This window comes from Perna viridis, chromosome 13, assembly GCF_037379345.1.
Source record: "Perna viridis isolate PV_CMFRI_1.1 ecotype Kerala chromosome 13, ASM3737934v1, whole genome shotgun sequence".
In the NCBI taxonomy this organism is placed as follows: Eukaryota; Metazoa; Mollusca; class Bivalvia; order Mytilida; family Mytilidae; genus Perna; species Perna viridis.
In genome coordinates this window covers 18,205,862-18,225,805 of record NC_142457.1, presented here as the reverse complement: position 1 = coordinate 18,225,805, position 19,944 = coordinate 18,205,862, and the positions used below count along the sequence as shown (strand labels likewise).

The 19,944-nt window shown below is 31.1% G+C and overlaps 1 protein-coding gene and 1 long non-coding RNA gene across 9 annotated transcripts; one reads left to right on the top strand and one right to left on the bottom strand.

The window, feature by feature from the left end:
* Nucleotides 1-2,317: 2,317 nt before the first annotated feature.
* Nucleotides 2,318-5,267, bottom strand: LOC148599819 (uncharacterized). Its single transcript, XR_015918272.1, has 2 exons — nucleotides 4,517-5,267; nucleotides 2,318-2,568 (listed from the first exon to the last, which is right to left on the bottom strand). It is a non-coding gene; the product is annotated as an uncharacterized LOC148599819 (long non-coding RNA).
* Nucleotides 5,268-5,293: 26 nt separating this feature from the next.
* Nucleotides 5,294-18,903, top strand: LOC148599818 (uncharacterized). Of its 8 annotated transcripts, none has more exons than XR_015918269.1 (4): nucleotides 8,637-8,747; nucleotides 9,872-10,087; nucleotides 10,267-12,053; nucleotides 14,158-18,903. XR_015918269.1 is itself a non-coding variant. In XM_088559715.1 (3 exons), exon 3 carries the CDS (start codon nucleotides 10,271-10,273, stop codon nucleotides 11,948-11,950), a length of 1,680 nt encoding a protein of 559 aa, XP_088415841.1. In that variant the 5' UTR covers nucleotides 5,302-5,418; nucleotides 9,872-9,945; nucleotides 10,267-10,270; the 3' UTR covers nucleotides 11,951-13,207. The 8 variants fall into 8 exon arrangements, 5 of the variants coding, with proteins under 5 accessions (XP_088415840.1, XP_088415841.1, XP_088415838.1 ...); XR_015918270.1 differs by lacking the exon at nucleotides 14,158-18,903 and adding an exon at nucleotides 14,031-14,107 and having other exon boundaries at nucleotides 10,267-12,009; XR_015918271.1 differs by lacking the exon at nucleotides 14,158-18,903 and adding an exon at nucleotides 13,982-14,081 and having other exon boundaries at nucleotides 10,267-12,009.
* The last annotated feature ends 1,041 nt before the right edge of the window (nucleotides 18,904-19,944 follow it).

Sequence of the window (19,944 nt, the reverse complement as noted above, 5' to 3'; positions counted from 1 at the left end):
ATGTACATTTTAGAGGGGCCTTATTTCCTTAGATTATTGGACATGCGAGTCATGCAATGTACCACTGATACTAAATTTGCTATAACTTGTATATTTTTCAACTAATCATGATGAAACTTTGTACTTGAAGTCAAAAACGGTTCATCTTGACATGAGTGCAGTTTTTATTCAAATTGAGCACATTTATTGATCTAATAGGTACGAGAACACAATTAATTCCCTTTGGTTTTTGTTGTATACGAATATAGTTCCAACTTTGGTAGTAGGTACCTTCCACATTTTTTCATATTTTTAATGGAAACTTATTTGCTAAAGTTGCCTCTAATTGGTAGAAAATTGGTTAAAATTACATGGGATTTTTTTTCATTAATAAATTCTGACTAACAGTTGTGATTTGGTTCAGTGGAAGAAGGTTAAAATTTAGGATTTTAACTCAGTTCATTTGTCATGTTTACCCCATCTCCGAATTATATGTACTAATTTCAGAAAATGATGGTAAAATTTTCTACAATTTATGTATAAAATCCTGTTTGTACATATCTTTAGGCCAGAGAAGTTTTATTCAGTTTGCGCCGGTGGAATTTTTTTAATCTGCTCAAATGTGTATATTGAAATGCACTTGAAAATTAATTGCAGTCTCGTGCCTGCACCCTAACCCTGAGGAGAGAACCTAATACGGCAGGGGACTGAAACGTTCCGGATACCATTCTTCCTGTAAATTACACCTGTTTACCATAACATATATTACATCTATGTATAAATGCTTAACTACATTTAAACAATATATCCACCAAATTTCAACTTTTAATTTTAAGTTTTACAAAATTAGACCAAGGTAACTTGGTGTGCGAAACAGTGCACCTTAATGTAACCGTATAGTGCACCCTTTACTCTAAACCATAAAACATATTTACAAGCAGCGTCAAAGCATTCAATACAATCTTCATATTCTATGTTATATCCCAACAATATACCACCAGATTTAACTTTCGCAACTTTTTGTCTTATATTACAACCCAACAAACTTTTTCTGTGCAAATAAGTATTGCAATGTAGAAAAGAAAGTGAAAACAAGCCTATTAGTACCCAGTATTAAGTTCTGGGAAAACTCCATGATTTTCTATACTTTCATCCTCATATGGTCTTTTGGGGGTTTGAAAACCAATGATTAGATAAAAAACACCAAATAAATACTTTTTTCAGTGCCCAGATTGTGAAAAAATATCTGCGTCTTTGTGTGTTTTCTCCTTTTTGCCATATATATAGCATTTTTCATGAAATGAATGCATGTAGTAGAACACAAGGCAGAATTATCTCCAATCTGGGGAAGCAAACCAAGTATTTAATTTGCTCTAAAATCAATATATTATGTTCAATTTTAATAAATCTTGTATTGTTTGATGCCATACAAATAAAGTTTTCAAAAGATCACAAGACATACACCATTTAAAAGTCCACTTTTCCTTAAAGATTATGGCAAGTTTTTGGAAAACCCTACATTTGAAAAAAATAGGATTTTCACCATATTAACCAACAATTTCTTATTCTTGTGTAGGTTAATGTTCACTGAGTAAGACAATGTAGTTTGTGTCAAGAAATTTAATTGTATAGTGCAAATAAGTCCTTAACAAACAAATTTTCTCAAGTTTCATAATTTCAAATGCAACGTCTTAGAAGATATTCTTGTATCTTCTTGTGATATGTGCTATTCTAACCTCTTTTAAGTAAAAATGTTACTTCTTTAGCTTAAAATAAATAAATTGGATAACCGAAGAAATTTTTACAGTGAAAATAAGTATTGCAATGCAGATAAAAAAGTCAAAGTTTTCCTTTCCTCTTCCGTCTACACCGGACTTTTTATTTTTTTTTATGTTTCGAGAAAAGCAGAGGATGCTTACCCTACCGGTGCACCAGGTCCATGCTCCAAGTTTTTAGTGGAGTCCGAGTTGCTCATTTGCTTTTGTTACTTTGTTAACCCGTAGCAGGAGATTCCGACTTTACTCAGAATTCCGAGCTTTAATTTTGGAATTCCGAATGTATTATTCGAAAATCTGTACTTAATTTCGGAAATAGTTTGGAAAGTGAGGACTTAAGCATTTTTTCACTCAGAAAGTGTTTGGAAAAAATGGACTTGGAATTCTTTTAAATCGGAAAATATTCGGAAAGTAGGAACTTAGAAATTTTTTCACAAGGAAAACAATCGGAAAGTTGGACTTAAGAATCTTTTTTTCCAATTAAAGTATAATAGAAAACCTGGATTTAGAATGTTTCCTCTAAAATGGTTTAAACAAGACTCCATATATCAAATTGTACAGTATAATTTGTAAAGTTTATTGCAATAGAAACATAGCATGTATAATGGTTTGAAAAAAATTCTACATTTATGCTCAAGGGTCTCAACTAATACAATTTCAAAGGTTCTCAATCATAGCACTATACTACAGTACATGTATCTGCATTTGTGTTTTATATCACAGTATTAAGCTTAAAACACATGGAGTAGCATCCACATTATACAAGGACATTAATCTGTTTTCAATTCTTCTGACAAAACAGTAAACAACTCATCTGAAATCAAAAATTAGACTAGATATACAATGTACCCTTGTTTAAGTCCTGATTGCCCAGTGATACATGAATGATAATGTACATGTACATAGGTAGTATTATAAAAATCATTTTAAGTTTAATATATTGACTGATTACATAAAGAAAATTATTTATCATCTTTTTTTTCTACATGTGTATGACAGTGACATCACAAACTTATTAAATGCTAACTTATTGTATTTTGAAGTTATAAGGATGTAATACTCTTTTAGTTTACACAACCTCAAAACCAGTTGTGTGCATCACATAATTGAGGATAATACTGCACAGACAGGCATTCCTGAATTACTACCATTTTATTTAAATTTGCACACTTTACATTAAGGGTAATTAAAGAAATATTCAGTATTGTATACCCATCACAATCCAGAATTTACATGGGAAAATGCCAACATCTTTCTTTAGAATGCATGAAATATATACCACACATATGTACGTTACCACTTCCATAATTAGTTAATCTGTTTTGATAATGACCAGTATTATTTAAGTAATCTAATTAATTTAGCACACTGGACATTAACAGTCTGCAACTCACTATTGATTATCTTTGTTAGTACAATTATACTCTTAAAACCTCAATGTTTACAAGTAAAAGAATCACCATTTCTGTATACTGCAACCCATACTCTTAAAAAGAATGAATGTATGAAATTAAATTGTTGGTTTTCAGTATGTAATGAAGTACTGAGAAACTGCCATTCAGTATTTGATTGTCATGGAGAATTTGTCGAGAAATTTACGTTACTTAAATTACAAATCACCAATTTAATATTTCAGAAGCCAAAATGCATTTGTCCATTATAATCAATTATTAGCGAGCGCTGCGAGCTCTACGGCTATTACATGTACTTTCTAAATTTCCCTTAAGGTTCCCCAATACACTAATGAAAAAAAAAGTCATGTCCCGGAAGTGACTGTCCTTACGGCGAAAATACGTCATTTCCTTCAATCAAACAAATTAGAAAATATGGGCTAAGATTACGTTTCAGTAGAAATAAATTCATCTTTTCTGATAGTTTTCAAGTTTTTTTTCTAATTTTTTTTAAAGAAGTGAATGGTATGTTTATAAAAACTTCTGGGAACACATGGATGTACATACGTGTATTTCCACTGTTGTTGTTGTCAAGAACCTAACCCGCCTCGGAAAAAATATAATTCCGATTATATTATCAAAATTGCAGCATAGCTTTTCCAAGATAGGAAAGGCAATAATTTTCTGTTTGGAATTTGCAGCTGTCATCTGAACTTTGTTTATGTCAAATTTAAAATATTCCCACTATCTGTGGAGAACTGTAATATTTCCGGCATCTGTACAGATGGAAACTAAAATTCATGTTGCTAGAGATGCCCTTAAGGGATAAAAAATGTAAAGTATTGCAAAGTGCTGTACAGTTATTGACCATTTTGAGAGTGAGAGGAAAGGGGGGTATGGGGTTTGATTTTTTTTTTTGGGGGGGGGGGTGTTCAAGTTATTCATTTATTGAAAAACAATTCCCCATAATTTTGCTCGCTGCTTAAATGTTAATAAAAATACTGAACTTGCGCAGCAAAAAAATTCATCCGGGTCGACCCCCCCCCCCCTCCCCATCATTGTAATGTCCTTTAATATTTTTTTACGAATCTCGCACAGACGGTACATATATGGTAAAGCTCATGGTGCTCGCTGGTTTAGGCAATGCCTACCCAATATCAGAATTTGAATTTGATTTTGTGAAAAAATTCATGAACTTGACGAAGTTCGGGCGTGCTATAAATTAACCTGTGACTGTGTACACAGTACAGTAACCGTGTGTGGTTTTAATTTGTTGACACCTCCGTCAAAACTCCGCTTCGTGCATTATGATAATATTGTATATTTCTCTTTTTGGTATATAACTTCGCTTCTTCTTCGACGGATACCTACCAAGATATCATTGTTTTCTCGTTCCACTTCGATTTCAAGCATTCCGCTGTTGATCGTATTCACATACGGGCATTTTCGAGATACCACGAAAATCGTAAATTTAAAATGAAACTGAATTTAAATAGTTTGAAAAGAGTATTTCTTTGGATGATTTAATTAAAAAACGTGAATTATTTCTCAAGTGAAGTATAAAATTAAAAAAAATATCATTTTATTGTCGACGAAGTCCTTTATGTAGCTCGATTTTGATTGGCAGATATTTCCGGTCCTACTTAAATACGACTGCATACGCCTGTCAGGTCAAAATACGCCTGTGGGAGAAAAGCATACGTCTGTAGCATTAATATTATGTTTTCTGTGGAAATAATATTATATTGGCTTGGTAAGATGTATTTTGTTCAAATAAATTATCTTTCAGCAAATTATTTGTTGATGGGATGTAGAACTAGCCGATGTAAATAACAATCTGACAGGCGTTCGACATTCGTGATTGCGGATGTGTAATTGTGTATTGAAATAAAACATGTGGACATGTGGTTTACAAAGTTGACAAAAACAAGCCGCCATGATACATGTATAATGCACATACTTCGATCATTTGAACTAGTGAAAAAAGTCGAGAAATATATGATGATAAAAGTCGACTTGTTTGTTTATAAAACAACATTCTGACCTTTGAAATGTCGACAAGACAAGTTTTAACCAATTATTCTGACTTATTTTGAAAAAAAACAGCTAAGAATCGGGTGTACCCTATGAGCTTCCATAACTAATCGTGTGTAATATGTGGTTATACCAGGTAGTAAAAAGATAACATTCCGTACTAAACCAACAGGGCATTTTCCTCTCTTACGTTCAAATAAGTTAACTTCGTGCTAATTGGGAATACTGACCAGTAAAGAGTAAGATTTACTTTTCCATTCAACTTTTACTTAAGTTATTTGTACCATCTTCTTCTATTATCCGTGCTTTATTATTTCATAATGGTTGATAAATATGTCAAGGGTCAAACTTTAAGACTACGACTAGTCTAGTTTTGTTTTTGTTTGTTTGTTTGTTTTTTTTTAATATCAAAACAGAATGAGGTCTGCCTCAATACAATGTACGCAAATCCATATATAACAAGTATTAATACATGTATATTCAAGTACCAATCCACGTAGAATTCAGACACTGCCAATGGTAGAGGTGATTCATGCTGTAGAATCAAAGTACTCATGTACTGAATCAATTTATATCAATCGTTTTAGCGCCTCAAATATTCGTCGTATTCCAAAAATATGGAATAAAAGGAAAGTACGGGAATCGAATTCAAATGTATCTTAACATAAGCTTATTATAAGCTTATTATTATAAATGGTTAATATTAAACTCATCGTTTTGTTTTTCTTAAATTCACCATTCTGATTATGAAGGACATTTAAAAACACACACACCAAAATACATTATAATGCATCATAGTAGCGTGCCAGTTTGCGTAATGTTCGGGTTCGATACATGTTTACATGGAACACTCCGATATAGCCCATAATTGAACTACAAACTACTAGTTGACCATTCCCAGTTTTTTAAATTTTCAGGTCGAAATTCAGTTTATCGACCACCAGGTCAAAACTGTCTGTTAAATAATTCAAATTTAAGGAGGTAGACATAGGGTAAAGGACATAACTCTTACAATTCATTATAACGTTTGTATTCAGCATTTGACATCAATCTCATGTAAGCATCAAGTAACTTGGACTGATTTCATTATGTTTCAAATGAAAGCGTTATATGCTTTGGTGAAATCGAATATGATGTAACCATATCTCTGATTTCAAGAGGCGTCCCTTACCCCAGCTCTACCTCCTTAAGCCACAAATCATTGAAATAAATCATATCCTTAGAAACGTGTTACACTCAACCATCTTCATTTCTCAGTTGATAAGGTTCATAGCTCAAGTGCTACAAGCTGTTTCATAGACACCTATGTGTCATGTGAAAGCGCTTAGTTTCTGGGCACCTAGTCCAGAGACACGTACATTAACATAAACGATAAAGTATTATAATACTATCACAGGGGCTTGGTCCTACTCCCAAATATGCAGTCCGAATAGTATATAACAAGAAAACAGGAATCCCAGATTTTGGGGCAACTCGCTTATACTCAACCACCACCCCCCCCACCCCGAATAAAATCAAATATATTTATAACTTATTACTGCCCTGCAAACAACCTAATAAATAAACACAGGTATCACCACCAAATACTTCTTAATATATAGAGTCGGGCTGCATATTTGATAGTGGGAGCAAGCCCCTGTGATATAATTTCACCAATCATGGCCAAAATAACAAAATAGAATGATTAATATTGCAAAAAGCAATAATACTAGACCAAAAATGGCACAATTCCAAAGAATTGAATTATCGAAATTCATATGCCATCGTCTATGCAAAGTTTCATTTTTATTTGCATCTCGTAGCTTCCGTTGTCATGAGGCGGTAATTATAATAAAAATATATTTATGATACAGTGGATGATACGTCAGGATGGTTTTGGGGGTTATGGTATCTTTTTGTAACAAAAATGGTCAAACGATGAGAGGCAAATAAAAGCATAGCATCCCTTTCTTTATAATGTTTCTTGACTGGAACCACTGCCCCAAGGCCTGCATAAGACAGTTTTCCCAATTAGTACTCGGCATTCCTGTTATTATTCCTTTTCTATGATTGAAGACAATCTACAATCTCGCTGGGTTTTCATTTCTAGTTAAACATCAAATGGTTTATGATGCGTTTAAAAATGAATAGGTAACTTGAATATATTCGTATGTAGTTCCCTTTTTACCTTTAAATGTGGCTATTGTTAACTTATTCATTATTCTTATGTACGTTTAACTGAGCCACTTCACAACGTATATTATTTTCAAATAGTTTTTCCTTCCAACCCAAAACACAATTAATTGTTTTAACGAAGCGTCAGCGACCTATATACATGTATGTAGAATGTAAGACCAGAACTATGAATGGCTAAAATATTCTGACGGAAGTAGACGATTGCACAAGTGCTCCGTCCATCATTGGCATAGCCTAAAATCCTATTAATTATAATGATTATTGGGACATGTTTCAGTTTCTATATTAAATTAATGGATCTGGTTTGATTGGTTCTGTTATATTTCATTTCTTTCGATTTCGTTCTTCGTTTCGTTTGATGTTATATTGAGTTTGTTTCGGACTTTACAGGTACTTCTGATACTCTGTATTATGATTGAACCAGGAAGCTTTAACACAAACTGCAACAAGTAGCTATCTTACCGTGACTCAATGTCACATTGTTTTTTAGCAAACTATAACAAAATGTTTCCTATAGAAATTTATAGTTAATTAGTGACAAGAGGTGTCAAGTGGGGACAAGAAAGGTCAAGAATTCGAGAAATTAAAGCGACATTTTTTTTCATTTAAAGGCCAAATGAAGTAACATAGGACAAAAATGAATTAATTATTGAAAAAAAAAATGAGTTAATTATTTTTAGGAAAATTTAGAAAAAAACGGAAGTCAACTGATAAAATTTAAAATAAAAAAAAAATCTTTTCTCAATTTGACCAATGAACAGTTTGAATAAATTAGATACTACAATTCATAAAGAAACTATATCTATATATATTAGATTTGATTTGATGTATTTTCAAATTGATAAAAGTATGGAAGCATGTTTTATGTGAAATAACAAACAGGAAATTATTTGGAAACAATATTCAATGGTATGATTAAAGGAAAAGGTGATTTTTTTCTATTCTAAAAAATGAGAGAATTGAATCTTTATAACATATTTTGAAGTCAGTTTTCCTGTTACTTTATTGATTTATCTCTTTCTTTTTTATTATTTTTCTTTAATGAAAAAAATTTTCCTGATACTACTATCATTTTGGAAATATTTCTAACAACCTTTTTATCTTCAAATTTTTACCTGAAAAATATTTTTTTCCTGGTTTTTAAAAACAATATTTTCATTTTTTTTTTGCTTTAAATCAAACACATAAATAAACAATTGTATATCTCTTTTTAAATAAAAAACAAAAATTTCTTTGCGTTATTCCTCTTGTTCTTTCTTGTCGCTTTTTGTCACTTCTTGTCGCCAATTAGTGAGACCCGCAGACTTACGTCATCATTGAAACAGAAACTCCGCGTCTGTCTGAAAGGTGCAAGACCACCGCTAATATAAATCCCTGACGGTCTTCCATGTCTGTAAGTCATACAAACATATTGTCCCTCAATAACTGTGTTGATTTTCAAACTTGATATATACAGTTGTGCCAAATTAAGACATGACAGTAATTCCTTTTGTGATTCGGTGCAGGAGATATATTTTTGTTTCGACACCACCGATCCCGAAAGGGATGACACATGCAAGTACTTAAATTTGAGATTCCAGAGAGGTTTAACCTTACTCCTACAACGTTAGAAGTTGGAATTCCGTTCCCCCATACCCCAACTCTTAGGATGGCACCAAGTCAGAAAATAGCTTGCCAACTCCAGCATTGCTGGAGTAGGTTTAACCTTTGTAATCGCAACTTTGGATTTTTTTAACGGAAAACAAGGGCTTAATATACATGTACGTACAGTCGTTTGAATATAAGTGACAAATAGCAAAAAAAACGAGTCAAATATTGCTATTTGTCGCTACAATTCAAACGACTGATGAACGTATCTGCTAAGTCAGGTCAAGAGGATTAGTATTTAGACCACTGCGCTCCATGAGGGTTAACTCATTGTATGAATAGTAATCAAGGAAACCAAGGTTCTAGCAGAAATCAATAGAAAGTAATCCAGTGAGAAAGATAATACATAGAAAACAGACATAAAAAAAGAACATGAAGTACATGTCACTAAAATAATACAAAGTAGGTTAAGTGTCCTCTGCTTTTCTAGAAACACCGACCGAGTTGCTCATAAAAAGGGTAGTTGAAAGTTGAAAGGTTTATATAAACTTATTCTAAAGTCAATTAAAAAAATGGTAATAAGCTGAATCCACCACTGTTAAAAGAAAAAAAATATCCTCAGTGCCAAATCACAAAATAATAGTTCAAGCTACTTTTCGCAGCACAGCTGTATGTAACTGATTTTAACCTGTATGAAAGGTCTAAACTCATTCAAAAGTCAATAAAAATACATTTTGTAACAAGCCTTATCCATTTTTGGATTCGACCCTGGAGAAATTTTTTTGCTTTGACCACCACCGTCAAAACAAAAAAAAATAGAACCAATGCCAAATCCCAAAAAGATATTATACTAAGCTATATATAATTGATTTTAAGAGAATTGTCTCCTGGACTAAAATTAAAATTCATAGTTTTCTCTTTATATTGCAGAAAAATGGCATCATTCATCGACAAAAAAATTCAACTCGACTGTGAAGAACACAAGCAAAGATATCAATATTATTGTAGATCTCATGACTCTGTTATCTGTCAAAAGTGTCGACTGGAGTCCCATAAATTTTTGCTTTGACCACCATCGTCAAAACAAAAAATATCCCCAGTGCCAAATCTCAATAGGGATTAGACTAAGCTAACTGATTTTAAGAAGTAAGAAATTTAAATCTTATAGTTCTCTATTTATATTACAGAAAAATGGCATCTGAAAACTGCAGCACCTGGTCTAAACTCATTCGAAAGTTATTAAAACTAAAATCTGCATAACTGACATTTTAGAGTTTTCTCCTTGAGTATTAAACTAAATATCTAATTCTCTGTTTACATTACAGAATTATGACATCTGAAAGCTGCAGTTTCTGTCTGTTACTAGAAAAGACCAGCACTCCTGGAGTATGGTGTCCACAATGTGAGGAATCCCTCTGTTCAACATGTAGTGAGCACCACAGAGTACGAAAAGCAACCAGGGACCACAGCACCATACCTTATGAAGATTACCTAAAATTACCATCTTTTATCAACAAAATTCAACTCGACTGTGAAGAACACAAACAAAAATATCAATTTTACTGTAGGTCTCATGATTGCCCCATTTGCAAAAAGTGTTTGCTGAAGTCACATAAAAAATGTGATGATACCCTAGATATAGATGATGTCACCCATAAAGTAAAATCTTCAGCAGTTTTCGAAGATATTTGGAGAGATATAAAATCGACTCAAGAAATCTTCGTGAATGCAATCCATCATAGGGAAGAAAATGTGAAAAACCTACAGGAAAAAAAGGAAAAACTATCAACAGAGGTGAAAAAAAAAACACAAAGTCTTATTGATCAAGTAAAGAAACTAGAAAACAAAACACTATCAGAGTTAGAGTCAGTTGTAAATGAAAATATAAATGAAATCAAAGCCACCACAAAAATCCTGGAATCAAATAAAAGAAAACTTGGTGAATTATTGGAACAGAAAGAACTCATTAAGAACCATTTATCAAATATCGAAACATTCATTGCAACAAAACAAATGGAGAGAGAAGTCCAAGAATCAGAAGAAATCTTACACAAATTATCTGAAAAAGGAGCCATGGATAATACAGACATAGAAATGAATGAAAACATCACAGCAGACGACACAATTTTTGGAATAAAAACTCTGTGTGACATTAAAGTATCAAAAGAAAAAAAAACAACATCCATAGACATAAACAAACCAAACATAGGTCAGGCAGAGGTGAAGACAAGATTCCCCAGACAACTGACACTTAAACAACAGTTTACAGTAGATCAAGGTGAGTGTAATGGTTGTTGTACGCTGCCTAATGGACTCCTGGTGTTGACTGATTGGTCCAATGGTGTAGTAAACATACTACACAGTGATGGTCAACACAAATCATCAGTCAGATTTAATGGAGGAGGAGGAGGACCACAGGATGTAACAGTCATCAATGAGAACCATGTTGCTGTTTCTAATCCTCTCCATGAAACAATCTCCATCATAGATGTAGACAGGAGTAAAATCATTAAAACACTTCAGATAAAGAGACCAGTCACTGGAATTACACATAGTGATGGACATTTATACTTCTGTGTACCTCAGGTAGGAATCCAAAAAATTAATATAGATACAGAAAAAATAGACAAACTCCATGATGACCGGACTGTTGATGGTGATTCATATATAGACACAGATGGCAACAGAATATGTTATACCTGTCCTGACTACAACAACAACACAGTTACTGTCTTAGATTCTGACCTCAGAGTTATCTTCACATTCAAGGATCACAATACAATGCCATATCCGTATGGAATATCAATGGATGAACACCAGAATATTTTTGTGTGTAATTATGACAAACATAATTTATTACTAATTTCAAGGGATGGAGATAAACATGAAGTTGTAGCCGGTGGAGATGATGAGTTGTATTACCCTCAGTGTGTACATTATGATAAAGTGACCCATCATCTCACTGTTGTTGATGGGAAGGATGTGGTCAGGATATTTACTGTATATTGACTTTTGATGGAGAACCATCACTGAGATAAACAAATTATTGAGATTAATTCGATTTCAAGGTAAGAAAACATGTTTTATTTTTTATATGTATACTCGAATTCACCTCAGCCTGTTTGCAGTTTTTTTTAATTATCTTTTAAATTACTCATAAGTTCATTTTAAAAAACATGCCATTTTATTCATGTCGTCCTGTACTACAACTTTCATACAATTATCTTTCGTTCTTACCTCCGAGATCGAAATAGTTCCATATTTATTTTTTATGAGAATTTGGCATTGAGCGTATTGTTTATCCGCCATCTTGTTTCTATGGATATTTTGAAATGTTCCCTAAAATCTCACAATTGAAGAGCTGAAATACCAAGATTTCCCGCCATATTTCTGGTTCCCTGCCAATTGAATACTATATGTGGTGAGTTTCATATTACGTACCAGTAGTAACATTTTCATTCGGAACTTCGGGTTTTTCTTTCCTTAAATGTAAATAGCAGAAATATGACGGGGAAATCATGGAATTTCAGCTCTTCAATTGTGAGGTAATAGGGAACATTTCAAAATTACCTTCTATTGTATATATTTGCATTTTCATGTTTCTAAATAAATGAAATTTTCTTGTTTGAAAACTGAAAATAGTAAAAATAAAAAATTTTAATACCAGTATTACTTTGTGTAAATATCTAACACCATACATGAACATGTACAATATCAAAATAGGAACCCAGTATTTACATCAATACATTTAGGCCTTTAAAAATAACTTTCTTTAAAACAATAATTAAAAAAAGTACAGTCATGTAATGTACATGTAGCATTTTTTTAGTCATGGTTTGAATTAATTTAATAGAATCTTTTTGGCAACATGTGATATCCTTAAAACTTATAAGTCTTCATTGCTTCAACTAAAATGAACATATTTTTTTTAAAAGGTTGATTTATTTTTTTTTTTTCTTGAAATATTAATTACATGTACATTGTATATTATTGAAAGATACTACTAAGGACATTAAATTACCCACAACAGTGAATACATGTACATTGTTCTTGCAACTTCAACAATAAATAGAAATATCTCCAATTTATTGATTCACATGTAGGTACATGTATAAAATGTTGATTTTTAAGTCAGTTGTTGTAAATATATATATACATGTACATGTATGTGTATTTGATTTTATATATTTAGCACAAACAGGGGCGGATGGAGAAATTATGAAAAAGGGGAGGGGTGCCAGGTTATTATTTGTTCATTAAAGTTCATAGATTGCAAAAATTGAAAATTATTCAATGGGGGGGGGGGTTACACCCTGAACCCCTGGATCCGCCACTGTAATTATGTTAACACCTATACTGGTATTTTATAATTAGTTCAAATCTAATGAATGATTTATGTGAGGAACAATGCCAGTTCGTATTTTTATGACTAATAAGATTATAACATGTATGTGTAGTTTGAATGGTGCATTTAGAATGATTTGGTTTTTTTCTCTTGATGGACTAAGACAATATTAATTTATTAAACAAATTCAGACTTAAATAGAAATAAAATATGTTTAATTTATAATGATTTAATTTATCAGAAATCTTTATAACAATACCAAAAATTATTTTTTTTTTCTAAGAAATGTTTTCAGAAACATGTTGTAATTTACTGACACAATTATCTTAAATAACTTTTTTACTTTTTTATTTACATAAATGTGATACATTTTGTAATTAACTTAATTAAAATCTTTAAAGGAAATAATACAAAATTAGTTTATTTAGTAAAATGATTGATTTTTTTGAAATTATTTCATATTTCTTTATTAATAAGTCTTGTGTCATCAGTGAAAATCTGTTCACTTCATTGTTGTTGTACATGTATATAGGTTACAGACCACCAATTCAACCAATGAGCATTCGGAACATACGCAAAAATAGTCCTACGCAGAAATTACCCCTGTTCCTCATAGTGCTGTGAAAAAAGTTCTCATCTTATTTAAAAAATTTAAACAGTTTCTGAAAGGAAAAACATTTCTGTACATTTTATAGGTGCATTTTGCTGAGATAAACAAATTATTGAGATTAATTCAATTTCAAGGTAAGAAAACATTTCCACCTTTTTCTTAATTGTCAGACATAAATAAACATGTGATAATTAACTTGATTAAAAGAAAAACATGATTTAATTTTTGGACTTTATTTTTTATATGTATACTGGAATTCACCTCAGGCTGTTTGCAGTTTTTTAATTATCTTTTATATTACTCATAAGTTCCTTTAAAAAAGTTGCCATTTAATTCATGTCGTTCTGTACTACAACTTTCATACAATTATTTCTCGTTCTTACCTCCGAGATCGAAACATTTCCATATTTATTTTTTATGAGAATTTTGCACTCAGCGTATTGTTTATCCGCCATCTTGTTTCTATGGATGTTTTGAAATGTTCCCTATAAGAGCTGAAATACCATGATTTCCCGCTCTTATTTCTGGTTCCCTGCCAATTGAATACTATATGTGGAGAGTTTCATATTAGGTACCAGTTGTAACATTTTCATTCGGAACATTAGGTTTTTCTTTGATTATATGTAAATAGCAGAAATATGACGGGAAATCATGGTATTTCAGCTCTTCAATTGTGAGATAATATGGATGGTGGATAAACAATACCTTCAGTGCAAAATTCTCATAAAAAATAAATATTTTTTACATGTAGGGTTTGTTTTTCTAAAGTAATTTTAATAATATCAGACATTTCCACCTTTTTCTTAATTGTCAGAAATAAATAAACATATATTTGTTCATATGATAATTAACTTGATAAAAAGAAAAGATTCATGATTTAATTTTTGGACTTCATTTTCAAAAATCTTAACAATATTTGGCAGAACTTTCTACTTTTATCTTGGCATAAGATTTACAAAAATATGATAATTATTAACTTATTAAAAAATGTTTCAAATAGTACAGAAATTTCATATTGAGTACAGTGTAAAATAAATTTAATTTATATTTTTTTATCAATCAGAGTTAGTTTTCATCAAGATTGTCAAATACATGTACATGTATCTACATGTAGATGTGTCATCATTGAAAATAATGTTTGCCTTTTGTTGTATATATTTGCTTTTTCATGTTTCTAAATAAATGAAATTTTCTCCTTTGAAAACTGAAAATAATTAAAATCAAAAATTTTAATACTAGTATTACTTTGTGTAAATATCTAACACCATACTTGTACCACATCAAGATATGAATGTGGTAAAAGATAAGTACATGTACATGTATTAGTGATTTATAATCATACCCAGTATTTACTTGTAGGCCTTTAAAAATAAATTTCTTTAAAACAATAATTAAAAAAAGTAAGTCATGTAATGTACATGTAGCATTTTTTTAGTCATGATTTGAATTAATTTCATAGATTTTTTTTTGGCAACATGTGATATCCTGATAAGTCTTCATTGCTTCAACTAAAATGAACATATTTTTTTTAAAAGGTTGATTTATTTCATAACTTTTATTGTGTTTTTTTTCTTGAAATATTAATTACATGTATATTATTGAAAGATACTACTAAGGACATTAAATTAACCACAACAGTGATTACATGTACTTGCAAATGCAATGATAAATAGAAATATCTTCAATTTATAGATTCACATGTAGGTACATGTACAGCTACATGTATAAAATCTTGATTTTTAAGTCAGTTGTTGTAAATATATATATGTATATGTATGTGTATTTGATTTTATATATTTAGCACTAACAGGGGTGGATGGAGAAATTATGAAAAAGGGGAGGGGTGCCAGGTTATTATTTGCTCATTAAGGTCCATAGATTGCAAAAATTAAAAATTATTCAAAGGGGGATTACACCCTGAACCTGCCACTGTAATTATGTTAACACCTATACCTGTATTTTATGATTGGTTCAAATCTAATGTATGATTCATGTGAGGAACAATGCCAGTTTGTATTTTTATGACTAATAAGATTATAACATGTATATGTAGTTTGAATGGTGCATTTAGAATGATTTAGTGTTTTTTTTTCTCTTGATGGACTAAGACAATATTAATTTATAAAACAAATTCAGATATAAAGATAAATAAAATATGTTTAATCTATAATGATTTAATTTATCAGAAATCTTTATAACAATATCAGAAATTTTTCTCTTTTTTTTGTAATCTAAAAATCTTTTTAAAATCTTTAAAAGAAATGATACTAAATTAGTTTATTTAGTAAAATAATTGATTTTTTGGAAATTATTTTATATTTCTTTGTTAATAAGTCTTGGTCTTCAAGTTTTTTTTCAAATACATGCACATGTATCTAGATGTGTCATCAGTGAAAATCTGTTCACTTCATTGTTTTTGTACATGTATATAGTTGTATTTATCATTTTCATGTTTCTATCTTTGATTTAGTGGTACTCAAACGATTTAAAAAATATTTATTTGTTATTTGTCATGAATATCATATATTTATATACATGTATATTCTTTTAAAAGACTCTTTAAAACAATGAACATTTTAGGCACTGTAAACAAATAGTTATAACTTATTGTAGTTATAAATATTATGAATGCATGTACATGTATGCATCCTTTTAATGACTCTTAAAAAACAATACTTTCAAATATTAAAATGAAACTGTAAAAGAAGTAGTATGTAAAAACATGTATTATACTTTATTTTTATTTTTATCCAGGATTTGAATTGTTATACAAGACATTTCACCTTCAACTTTGACAACTTGTAATATCCTTGTACATGTATGTTCACGTCAAATTTCATTTAAAAAAATTAATACATTTCTTCATGTACTGTACATTTATAAATCCTTCTGAAGTTACATGTATATTCATCTTTTTTCTTGAAATTTGAAATATTTTTGACTCAAAGTAAATAAACTGGAAATCACATGTATTTTCACTAATTGTAAATGTATGGAGATTTCTTCAATACTTACGATGTGTACAGTACATCATCTATGTTTAAATGTAATTTTTATCAATATATAAATGTACATGGCATGAGTAGAATGCACATATATTCATTTACAATATTTGTTTATTTTGTTTGATTGTTTTGTTTTGTATATATATATATGTTTCATTTTCGTGTGTATGTACTTACAGAGTTGGATTTAGAAATTTAAAAAAGGGGGGTCCCCAAAGGGCACTCAGGTCATTATTTGCTCATTGGATATTTTTAATGAAGATATATGTAACACAAATTTTCCATCACCCCATGAACCCCCTGGATACCCACTGTAAGTATGTTTACATCAATTATTCATAGTTCAATTCCACCAAACCAAAGTCTGACAATTGAATAGGAAATATCAAGTGACTTGTTAAAAAGGTCAGTTAGGATTTTCCCTGAGATGAATAAACCCAGTTTTTATTTTAGAACTAATGAGGCCTAACCATATGGAATTACATGTACATGTACATTGAACGGTAAAATGATTTAAAATTTATCTTCTGAAACACTAAACAATATTCGTGTATCTACATGTAGATGGCCAAGGCATGGTGGAAGTTGGTTTTAAACACTTAGTGAATTTGGATTTTCCGATAATGGGCGAATCCAACATATGTCATGATCAATATGGATATTAATGACAAACCTAATATTTAATGTCCATCAAAGAAGTGACACATTCCAATACATTCTGTGGAATATATATTCATCTTCAGGACGCTGTCAACATGGACTTGTTCAAGAGGCTTTGCCGATTCACGGAGTCTTTAATTATGTGCTCTGCCAATATGGATTATTGCATGAAAGGCAGACTATTTGGATTCTTTGTTTTTAAGATGGAATTATTTTCTCTAGTAAGAACTTTTGTTTATGTAGAACTAAGCTATGAAAGGTTTTTCATGTATTATACATTGCGTCTTGATTATTTGTTTGAACTTGCACTTCAGCATGTTGAAGAATGAAGTTAATAACACTTATAAAATACATGTACATGTAGTGTTCATTTGTAATTATTCATTCAGTTGTAGATAATTCCAAATTTAAAAACATTATTGGTAATTGGCGAAATTGGAAAAATTGTTATGAGGCAAAACAAATATATGTCAATATTACTTGTTTTCTTTTATTTTAACACTACACCACAGTGCACTTGTAAAGCAAAGCATTTTGGTAAGGTGATTTATAATCTTAATGAAATGCACACAAAATGAACATTTCAAGGGCAGCTAATTCTGTCAAAAATTTATTGTTTCTTACATTCTCTTAAAAAATATTCTAAACAAATCTATTGATGTAGAGATCAAAGTATAATCTTTTCAAATAAAGAAAGTATCCTTGAGTAAAATTATTTTTTCATATTTGTGGGCTATGGACATGCATTTTACCTGATTTAAAACTTATTTAATTATTTAGTTTCAATACAGATCCAGTCCAATAATATGAATTCTAAAGTACATTGTAATCCATTTTGCTTCCATGTCAATCCTGTCCATCATTCATCAGTAGTTTAAATTTTGTTTCTGAGAACAAACGAGTTTGAATCATCAAGTTTTTTTACATAGTGGGAACTTGTTTCGTTTTTTTTTTCTTTGATCTTTTTTGTATACTTTATTACAATATTTTAACAACATTTACCACTTAACTTTTTGGTAATTTTTTTAATGCTATAGAAGTTAAAGTTCTAAAGTTACTATTGCAATAACTTAATAATACATGTATGTCAATTTTGATCATGTGTAAATTAAATATGCTTTCAATTCAAAATTACTGTGAAACATTATCAAGCCATTGCAGTCCTCCATAATTAGTCTGATTTTATTCAACTTTAGAAGAGAAGAGTTATAGTTCCTGAATTGTTTCAAGTATCCAGAATTTTACTTCTAATCCAAGCACATTTGAGATCTTTTGTGTAAATTGTCTTGTAATAGTATTCAGACTGCTGGTGTAAAAAAAAATAAAACATATATTACGAAAATCTCTTTTTTGTTTGCCCTTAAGGGCCAGTTTTAATGCAATGGCCTGTCTCTGGCCATTTTCTGAAGATATTCCCATGATGGGGTTAATTTTGCGCATTTCAAACACAATGGTATGACGCCATGTTATCTCTGCTTGGCTGTAACTCTAGTGTCCATGGAAGGGCTGTTAAAGGGTGGTCTTGTTGATGTTTTGTCAAGATGTGTCCAATTTATCGCTTCCATCTGATGATGATATGTTTCACGTCTTCCTGATTGTATCTGCTAAAGAGGTCATGCCTTCCAGAAGGTATCTACTAAGGACATCCATGTTGGAGGCCTTATTTAAGAGGGTTCCTTTCGATTTCACTAGTATTAATTAACATTTTAAACAAGAAAAGTTTGAAACAGATAATTAACTGCGGTGGAATAATGGTATCACGCTGTCGTCAGTTCGTCATTGTCGTCTGCCGTCGAATAATAGTATCATGATGTCGTCAGTTTCTTTATTTTCGTCTGTGGTGGAATAATGGTATCGTGCTACAGTCAGTTTCATCATTGTTGACTGCGATGAAATAATTGTACCTCGCTTTCGTCAGTTTTGTCATTGTTGTCTGCGGTGGAATAATAGTATCATGCTATCGTCAGTTTCTTCATTGTTGACTGCGGTGGACTAATGGTATCATGCTGTTGTCATTGTCGTCTGCAGTGGAATAATGGTATCATGCTGTCGTCAGTTTCGTCTTTGTTGCCTGCGATGGACTAATGGTATCATGCTATCGCCATTGTCGTCTGCGGTGGAATAATGGTATCATGCTATCGTCATTGTCGTCTGCGGTGAAATAATGATATCATGCTATAGTCAGTATCGTCATTGTTGTCTGAGGTGGAATAACGGTATTACGCTGTCGTCAGTTTCTCTTTGTCGTCAGTGGGGGAATAATGGTATCATGATGTCGTCAGTTTCATCATTGTTGTCTGTGGTGGAATAATGGTTTAAGCTATGGTCAGTTTCGTCATTGTTGTCTGTGGTGGAATAATGGTACTACGCTCTCATCAGTGTC

What these genes read in the sequence shown, in the direction of transcription:
- LOC148599818 (XM_088559714.1), top strand. Translation starts at nt 10,271, where the DNA reads ATGACATCTGAAAGCTGCAGTTTCTGTCTGTTACTAGAAAAGACCAGC.